The following is a 9,674-nucleotide window of genomic DNA, read 5'->3' as shown; positions in this document are numbered from 1 at the left end:
TTTTTAAACCAATCACAATCGTCTTGGCCGGTGCTAAGCAATGGAGAAAAGCCGCGATGCCGCTGCAAAATAGGCTCGGAAGGAACTTGTTTTGGTGGAAAATTTGTACGTTTAAAAGTTGTTTAAGTCATGCAACAGAAAACTCAAATTGGACAGTCTAGCTAGCTGTCTGGATTTACCCTGCAGAGATATGAGAAAAGGTTAACCATAGTCCTCATATATCGACCGGAGCTTAAAATGCCAAGGAAGCCCAAGGCAAGGATATCCGGCCTAAATGAGTGAAATCCAGCGGCAATGGAGTAATCCCGGAAGTGGAACGTCAAGGATATGGACCTCTCTTAATACATTCATGATATTGACTAAGTGAAAGGCAATAGCACAACGAGCCTCCCAAATTTTTGATGTTGAAATGGGACAGATGGCAGACGGTACATAACCAGGACTATTTTTCTTTTTCTACGGAACCAGCACAGGCTTACACATCAGTCACAGCTGCCATGAGAACTCTGGTTCCCTCGTAGTATTCCCCTCCCATTAGAATGGTGTTTTCTGTAGGGCCTCCCCTCTGCTGTTGAAGTTAGGGCTTAGGTTAGGTTATGGTTATGCCGGTGTAGCAGAGATAACAGGTTGGGTTTTCCACAAATATGTACAAAAATTATTTTATCTTCTGAAAAATAGCTGCAGTGTCATTGTATCATCATTTATAAACTGGACAACCCTACTTTAACACCACTTCCCACAGGATCCAAACAGAGTCAGAAACACTGGAATGAACACTAAGCCATGGAGCAGCCCAAATGTAATCACAAGAAACACAATCTTAAAGAATGTCCTAAAGATGTAACTCCCAGACATGGACAGCACTGCCACTCCTAAAATAGTTGACAGTGCTCCTTGCAGTATCGGATAGCCTAGATGGGCCAATGCATTCATAGCTTTCTTATTCACATCACTCTGGGAGCTGGAGACAAAAGAGTAAGAAATATGTGCTGAGAAGTCTACAGAAAAACCAATGCACATGAGCAGGTTGATCATAGAGATGGAGTCCAGGTTTACACCCCACAGCGCCATGAACCCTGTCACACCAACAATGACTGAACAAATTGCAAAGGCCACCCACAGGGAACAAAGAGGATTGGGTATCAGGATGAGTGAGACGACCAGCATCACGATCACAGCCACCAGGATGGTTTGAATGGTGTTGTCCATAATGACAGTGTACTGGTCAAAGTAGATGAAAGCAGGGTGGTACACCAGTAGCTCTACTGGACATTCCTCTGCTGTTTTCCTGAGTCCAATCATCATGTCCTTTGTTGGGACTTTGTTGAGCGTCTGAATAAAAAAGCGAGAGGCCTGAATCTTATTGTCTACAGTGAAGTTGATGTCTTGTTTGAACATGGACTTGAGTTCTAAGAAATGTCGCAGATATGTTTGGAAAGCCTCTTGAGAACTTATATCGAGATTGGATGTGTTTGCATATTGTAGAAAGGAAAGAAACCAAGCTAAAGTGCCATTGACAAAGTTCAAACTCTCAAAATTTGAAATGCATGAGAGCAGATGCTTTTGTTCATCCTCATCCCAGTATGGGAAGGGCTGCTTCACTGCTACCATCACGTTACAGCTATATTCAGAGAAGTGCTGCCTTTGATTGTTGTAGTAATCGATGATGTAGGAATCATCCAAAGCCAGATTCCTGATATCAAGTCCTTCCTTTAAGATAAAACAACCATAGATGCCTACAGCCAGATAGCCTGCATAAATGACAAATACACAAGCTTTCATCAATTTGTGGGTCAGCATTGGGCCGTAGAAGCGCTCAAACATGTAACTCACTGGGTCAGTTTCCTCCTTCTCTGTCATTCGATCGTAGCTCCCCCCAACACAGCATATACTAAGGACTTTTGAATTCCTGGATGGTAAGTCTTCTGGGATCTTGGCACAGGTGAACCAGTGCTTGTTCTCTGCTTCTCTCTGTCCGTTCAAAGCCATGCACGCCCCCAGGAAGGTGATGCTGTACAGATAGCAGAAGCAAATAGAAATCCCTGCGTACAGGCAGAAGGACCGGACTGAACCAAAGGGCGAGCAGCAGCCCAGTAAAATAGCAAGAGCGTTGGTCAGGGAGGTGATGGAGATAGAGACGGCAGCATCCTTGTAGGTGTCGGCCAGCCGGGCGGGGACACTGTCTAGAACACGGGTCCTCTGCCAGCAAGAGATCATGATAAACATATCATCCAGTCCAATACCTTTAGGTTGAAAGTCAGAAGAGAAAGAGATTTTAAAAATGGGAAATGGGACTGTGTAATCCCTCACTGTGCACATTATTACGTTTGGTCTTTAGAGGCCCAACAGAAAATGTTGGGCCAGGGGCCCCCTAACTGCTTAATCCAGCAATGAGTATGTGACATGAAATGAAAATGTACATTGTCAGAAGTCAAGAGTGTGAAACATGGACATGTCTTATGAAAATACATATACAAATATTCTATGACATAGCAATGTATTAGAATGCCATGTCATGTTAATGCTTGTTTAATTTTCTTTTAGATCAACAGGAAGTAATGTCGTTTTATGACTACTTTCTAACTTCGATTCAGCCTTGGACAGTGGGACTTTATGGATCTGAATGTTCAAAAGAACCTACCTAATATCATGAAAGGACAGGAGGCAACTGTCATGACAAAAGGTTGATCCAGCAACAACAGCGCACCAAAACCGCTCAGGACTGCCAGACCTGTGGAGAGCACCCCACAGGATGCCACCCACACCTTTGTCCTCACATTATCCAACCTAAAAGAAAATCAGAAATCAAAAAATGCAATACATCCAAAAGTCATGGCAAAACATGTTCAGAAGATGTTTTACCAACCTCCAACATGATACGATCGAAAATGTGATGGTAATGGCATAGGTGATGGAGAATGAATAGATGACGGAAGCTGGTGATTTTTTAAATTCCCATTGCATTGACATGGAGGTGGAGTATGACACCTAGAAAGAGTATCAATACATTTAACACAAGCCACTTAATTAAAAAACAAAAAGATGATAATTTAAAACACTGGAATGTTTTGCTTACCTGAATAGAAGTTGATGATATATTTGAGACCAACTTAATAAAGCATTCTAACCAAAGGTCAGTCTTTGTTTTGTTGTCCCTATCTAAATAGTAATGGAGTTGTATGGCTTTAGCACTTTCAACTACTGAACTCTCCTCGTACAATTTCACACTCCCCAGACTTAAATATAAAGGAATACTCCTAAAATTAGAGTAATACCACGGAAAGGTCAAATTGATTGTGTCTATATTGTTGGTACTGTATTCAATAATATCTAAAATGTAATTAGAGGTGCAGGATCCCATCACCTCAGCACAAACATCCACATATTGAAATGACTGGTTGTTAAACTGCACTACCATATTCCTAACTTTAAAGTCTAAGTCTAGGATGTCTTGGAGCGACTCCACAGTCAGAATATTCCTGTCACTTGAAGCTATGAGAGTTGCATAATTCCCATCTGTGCTCAGTCGTAAACGTGAAAACATGGAATCATTTCCTGGAAAAGTTTCTTGGATGTATTTCCTCTCCAGTTTGGCTTGTCCGTCGACAGGTGTGAACTGCTCTTCAATATCGTTTGACATTCTGTCCTCGAGAAGAAAAAATCCGCTCCCCAGACTTGCCGAGAGAATGAGGGGGATGATTAAGAACCACCAGGGATGAGATCCAATAAAATGACCCATCATTTCAAAGCAGATACGTAGTAGTCTCTCTACGTAATCTGTGCGGATTCTGCCCATAGCTGTGAAAACGTGCTCCCTTCAAATCTGGGTTTCTGGTTGGAATTTGTTAAGCTATTTTGGGGAAATATAAAAGAGTTGCTCTTTTTCCCAGAAATTTCAACATTAGAGAGGGCTTTGAGTATTCACAACCAGCTGTATTTATTGGGCTGCAGACTCTTCTTAGCTCCTTCATGAGATGAGATTTGCATAATAACAGGGTTGACCCACTCTGTAATGAACAGAGGTAGATGAGGTTTGAGGAAAGGCTCAGTCAAAGAGCCTATTGAAGAACAGTTGGTGTAGTATGGCTCACTGGTTCCATTTCAATACTTACTGTCAATGGTTTTCAATTGCCTAACCCCCAGGTAATTCCTTCTCATGGCTGAGGTAACATTAAACCTTTGGGCCCTTGAAGATTGATGGATGTTGCAAAGGCACAGAACAAAGAGGTGTTATAATGTGGATCTTTATTTACTTTTTCTACCTGCCAATTGACAATCATTTTCTATGGTAGACTTCCATCTAATCCCTCATCCACTTCTGCTCCAGGGTAACTGGCCAACATTAGCAAAAGAATATGTGGCTTTGTTTAAAACATATGTACAAACCATGAAGACAAAACCACATTTTGTGAAGTAATTTAGTATTTAAAAGTCAGTGGACGAAATAGCAGACACATGAAAAAGCTGTATAAGCAGTATATGTCACAGAACTTACTTTTTTACAAATTCAGAATATATCCAAATAAAGTATAAATACAGTTTTTTCATTATTGTAAAATTTGAATGCTAACATTATCATTTAACACTTTAAGACTCAATACTTTTACCTCTAAACAGTCGTATCACTTTTGACATTTTGTAAATTGTTTTGTACATTTTTCATGAAATTAAATATAATTTAATTCAAACAAAACTTTATTTAATTATATTAATTTACACGCAGTACAACTTCAGGTACAAAACTACTCAACCAGACTACAAGAATACAATAATGACTTACCTATAAGTAACATTAATTTTTATTTTCTATTTTATTTCATTATATTTTCAGACTTCGTCAACCCATGGATGTAGCGTCAACCATAGACAGTAAAAGGCGTCAACCTCGGTGACGTCATGCGTCCAAGGCTGGACGGAAGTTGCGTGCTCAGCAGGCTGTCATCTGTTGTTGGAGCTGCTACAGTAGCCGCCTGATGCCCTAAAAAACAACTGAAATTCATATATAAAAGCGTCACCAAGTGCAAGTAAAACTAGCTCATATAGGAATATGGATGACGACGTGCTGACGACTTTGAAGCTGTTGATAATTGGCGAAAGTGGAGTCGGAAAGTCCAGGTTTGTCTCTGTTTGTAGCGAGCCTAACGTTAGCTAGCCTGTTGTGAATGTTGACATTCTTTTGTTATGTAAGTTTATTCCCTACTGCTCAGCAGCTGTTGCTACAGCTAGCTGGTAGTGTTGTTGTCCCTTTTCTGCCAATTTGGGCCAAATACTTAGTTGACAGTTAGGTGACATATTACGTCAACGTTACATAGGCAGCAGTAAAACTTTTCGCTGGTATTTTGTTTGCTGATAAGAGATTATGCTGCTTACCTAATTGTAACCGTTACAACTGTATAGCTGTTGTGTTCTTCCTGTAACTGAGGAAAATCCTTGTAGCTTGTAGTCAACTCACAAAAGCCTATTGTACTGTATGCCCTGCTTATTTCCATGTTATCTTTATTCCTCCTAACAGTCTCCTCCTGAGGTTCACAGAAGATACCTTTGACCCAGAGCAGTCAGCGACAATAGGTTTTAACTTACACACATACACAGATGTACATAAAGACATATACACAGAAGTATGGAAACTGCTAACTGCTCAAAACAGGCAATGTAAAGCCTTTTATCTTTCCTCTCTTTCTCTCATGGCTGACCAGGTGTGGATTTCAAAGTAAAGACAGTCGCAATAGATGGGAACAAAGCAAAGCTCGCCATATGGGTAAGACTGAAGTCATTAAGCCATACTTTAGTCTTAGTTGTCAGGAAAAACATGACGAACTACAGGGTTTCTCCACAAGATGGCGACATTGCACAGCCATAACCATGGAAAGAAACATAAAAACAGATTTAACTTCCTTTCATGAGGCACAAAGTCCTAATGTTCAATGAAAACACACCATACACAGTGATGCCATAACCTTAGCCCAAAACACTAATCTCCCATAGACTTTATTATTTGTTTTCTTAGCAGAAATGTGCATGTGCTGGAGGATGCCAGAGGGCTCAAAATACTTTATGAGGAAGAGGACAGCACTTTGTGAACTCACATGTAACATGGGCTGAGGCAGGTACAAGGCTCATATTGCATGTAGTTTAACACAACCTAGCATTCTTTATTTTTAAATATAATAATTGCATATATTTTATAATGTTCTGTCTAATTGAATGAAAACAATTCAATAAAATAAAACCACACAACTATGTAAATTAGATGTTGCTAGCTCTACAGTGTTCTGTTTTTGTGGTTATTTTTGAATGGTTACTCCTGTTTTTAACATTAGAATTATGGATAATTTCCTTAAGAAAATGGCTTGAGCAAAAAGTCTGTTAAAAGTTCACAGACCTTGCAGAATTATCAGGAACATATGTCAAAGTCAGAGTCTATGTGTGTGGATGCTGGCTAGTGTACCTTAATAGTTTGGTGTCATGGAGTCTTTTGCTTTCATTTATCTTAAGTGTCTTTACTTTTCTAGGACACAGCCGGACAGGAAAGGTTTCGCACTCTGACACCCAGCTACTACCGCGGTGCACAGGGAGTCATACTTGGTAAACAGTGATGCTTTTTTTAAAAAAAAAACACCCGACCTAGAGACAATTTTCAGTTTCCAGTAAAAAAAAAAAATAATCCACCCTCCACTTTTTTGTAGCACTTTCTTTACACATGATCATGTAAGTCACTTTGGATAAAAACTGCAAATCAACAGCCGTCAGATAACGGCAGTGTCCTGTTAAAGTTGTTATTACTAAAAGAAAGATGTTATTATACTCGTATCAAATATTTCCTCTAACTCATTTTCTCTTGTTTGCATGGTTTTGACAGTATATGACGTCACAAAGCGCGAGACTTTTACCAAGCTCGACAACTGGCTGAATGAACTGGAAACCTACACAACACGCAATGACATTGTGAAGATGCTGGTTGGGAACAAAATTGATCAGGTGTGTCTGTCACTCTTGCCAGTTTGACACATACAAGTTTACCAGCCATTGGTGTTGCTTTACTTGCATGGAACATGATGTTTAATCCTTTACCATGCGTATTCCACGTTGAGAAAATTACACAGGATGTCTATTTTGTTTTCAGGACGACCATGAAGTGGACAGAAACGAGGGGCTGAAATTTGCTAGGAAACACTCTATGCTTTTTATTGGTAAGTATCCGTGTTAGAGTAAAAATCAGACATGGTCATTTAAACTAACAGAGCCATAACTTGTAAACTTACTGTATAGCCATTGCAGCTTACCATACTATACTTAAAGATCAGAACTGTAATTGTGTAGTTGGAACAAGTCAAGACATCACTTAGTAAATCATGCATTTTACTTTGGGTTTGTTGCGTTGTTTATACTGCTTTGGCATTTCGGAGTCTCTCGCGTTGAAAGATGCGGCCACTCCAGAAGAACTGCATTATGATTAAAATCTAGCGGGCTTTCATTTATCGCATCCATGTCTACACGTGTTCCTGATTCTCATCTACAATCTGCCTCACTCTGGGAAATTACGTTAACATTTCTGTGGAGTTTCCATTTTAGAACGGCTAAATTAAGGGGTTTTGAAAAGGGTTGGGCAAGAAGTCGTTGATTTAATCCGCTGTGAGGATGTCTTCATCCCACTGGATGTCTCTGGCTTCTTAAATGAAGTCATTCCATACTTTATATGTCCTGTTTGTCAACACATGGATATTTTTAAATCTATATTATTAGTTTTCCTATATTGTAAAAAAGAAAGCTGTTTTGCTCCGTTTTGGATTTTACAGCGGGCCGGACGTGTAGGTTTTTCTTCTTCTTAACATTTAGGAAAGTGTTCTACCAGTTTGGCTGATCTTGTAAATCTTGGTAACCCTCTTTCCTTTGTACAGAGGCCAGTGCAAAGACCAAAGATGGCGTCCAGTGTGCCTTTGAGGAGCTTGTGGAGAAGATCCTCCAGACTCCGGGGCTTTGGGAGAGTGAAAACCAGGGTCAGAGGGTCCGTCTGGGGGACCAGGAGCAGGGCAGTGGCAGGGCATGTGGAGGATACTGTTCCATACCCTGAAACTGAACCAAAAGAAAAAGCACCAACCTGATAGGAATGACTACGGACCAGAAACAGAGAGAAAGAAAGGGAACTGGATGAGTTTATTGTTTGGAGTAGTTCCATCAGTCGAAAGGACTTTGCTGTTTGCACACTTCCTTTTCAAACATCATCTGTCACTACTTTCTGTTTAAAACATGAATGAAAGGATCATACAAAAATAGCCTCTTGCCTAAGGAAGTATAGTGTTTTAAATTGACATAACCATGCCAAGTACGTCATACGAGTACATGTCTGGTTTGAATTTAGCTTATTTGCAGCAGTGATTCTGCTGTACATTAAGGCATCAGGGTTAATAGCATAGTGCCTATTACATGAACCAATTTGTAGGTTACAGTACATAGCTTGTCAAATTCTACCCAAAATAACTTATTATAATCAATACAGATGTCCCCTCAAGTTCCCTGCTTATGCTTTGTGAGCTGTAAATGTCAACTTCTATGTAGCTGCAAAGTACAAAATGTTCTTCAATGTTCATGTTCATGTTCATATATAACACATCACTTGGATTGAGGATAGTGGTGGAAGAGCCTTGTTGTTGGAGTGGGAGTGATCGGTCATTATGCGCCACAACACTGTGAAAGCTCCCAAATAAGACATTTCACAATGGACCCCAGTTACTGACACCAGTTCATTTTTTTTTTACTGTTAATCCAATTATTATTAGTTTGATGGCGATTTCCATCAAATTCAGTGCTTCAGAACGTACAGAGGCTTTCAAATAAACAGATTTCCTGTTTTTTCTCTTTTTCCTCTTTTACATGGAAATATGCAAGACAAGTAACCATCTTTGTCTTTTAGGATTTCCTACAACCAAACCTGTCTTTGTCTTTGCATGTCTGATCTGGACCATAACTTTCACAGCTACAAGTGTAAGGTTTACAGTAATAAGACCTCGCAAAAAAATATGCTCTTTTACTCACTTGAGTTCACAGCTTTTTTTGATCTGGCAAAATGGCAAGCAGTTTGTTTTAAGCTTGTTTCCTCCCCATTTATTAAGCCATTTCTGTGTGGTGCTGTGGTCCATATAATGTCCCACTGACTTATTGAAGGCATTACTCACACATCTATAGTATGAGAGCATTCCTGAGAGCTTTGTTCCTTCCTTCCTGTCTAAAGTATAGTATGGATTTGATGTATCGTTGCTATTTGTTTGAATTCCCTTTTTCTTGTTTAAAATCATGTTGATCTTGCTGTACTTTTTCCTGTTGCGTTTGCTGTGTGCCTATTATGATTTTAAATAAGCAATATGTTAAATTAATATCTGCCTTAAAATTGAATGACGTGCTAGAGTTATGGTCCAGTAACGCTTGTATCATTTCAAACTGAAATAAATGACAACCTCAAGAGATGCCGTCACTCAAGACTAATTATTGTTTAATCGCTATTTGAAAACTGCCATTACATTTCAGTGTGTAGAAGCCCATCTAATCAAAAGCAGGTTTACAGTGGAAACAGGAGTGAGTTGCTCTTTCCATAAAACTTTGTTGATGACTAGCCTGTCGTACATGCAAGACTGAAAACATTCTTTGCACAAAATGTCAAAAAACAGACCAAAACCGGG

The 9,674-nt window shown here is 39.6% G+C and overlaps 2 protein-coding genes across 2 annotated transcripts; one reads left to right on the top strand and one right to left on the bottom strand.

Annotated features, from left to right (window-relative positions):
• Window positions 1-703: 703 nt before the first annotated feature.
• LOC116065079 (patched domain-containing protein 3) lies at window positions 704-4,251 on the bottom strand. Its single transcript, XM_031320538.2, has 4 exons — window positions 3,077-4,251; window positions 2,867-2,988; window positions 2,642-2,787; window positions 704-2,243 (listed from the first exon to the last, which is right to left on the bottom strand). The coding sequence occupies exons 1-4, from the start codon at window positions 3,794-3,796 to the stop codon at window positions 724-726; spliced, it is 2,508 nt and encodes an 835-aa protein (XP_031176398.1). The 5' UTR covers window positions 3,797-4,251; the 3' UTR covers window positions 704-723.
• A 607-nt stretch (window positions 4,252-4,858) lies between these two features.
• Window positions 4,859-9,469, top strand: LOC116065081 (ras-related protein Rab-18-B-like). The gene is made up of 7 exons (XM_031320541.2): window positions 4,859-5,115; window positions 5,513-5,568; window positions 5,697-5,758; window positions 6,513-6,585; window positions 6,860-6,978; window positions 7,124-7,190; window positions 7,899-9,469. The coding sequence occupies exons 1-7, from the start codon at window positions 5,048-5,050 to the stop codon at window positions 8,069-8,071; spliced, it is 618 nt and encodes a 205-aa protein (XP_031176401.1). The 5' UTR covers window positions 4,859-5,047; the 3' UTR covers window positions 8,072-9,469.
• The last annotated feature ends 205 nt before the right edge of the window (window positions 9,470-9,674 follow it).

This window comes from Sander lucioperca, chromosome 9 (assembly GCF_008315115.2).
Source record: "Sander lucioperca isolate FBNREF2018 chromosome 9, SLUC_FBN_1.2, whole genome shotgun sequence".
Lineage (NCBI taxonomy): Eukaryota > Metazoa > Chordata > Actinopteri > Perciformes > Percidae > Sander > Sander lucioperca.
The sequence above is the reverse complement of the archived record's forward strand: the minus strand, read 5'-3'. Positions and strand labels throughout refer to the sequence as shown.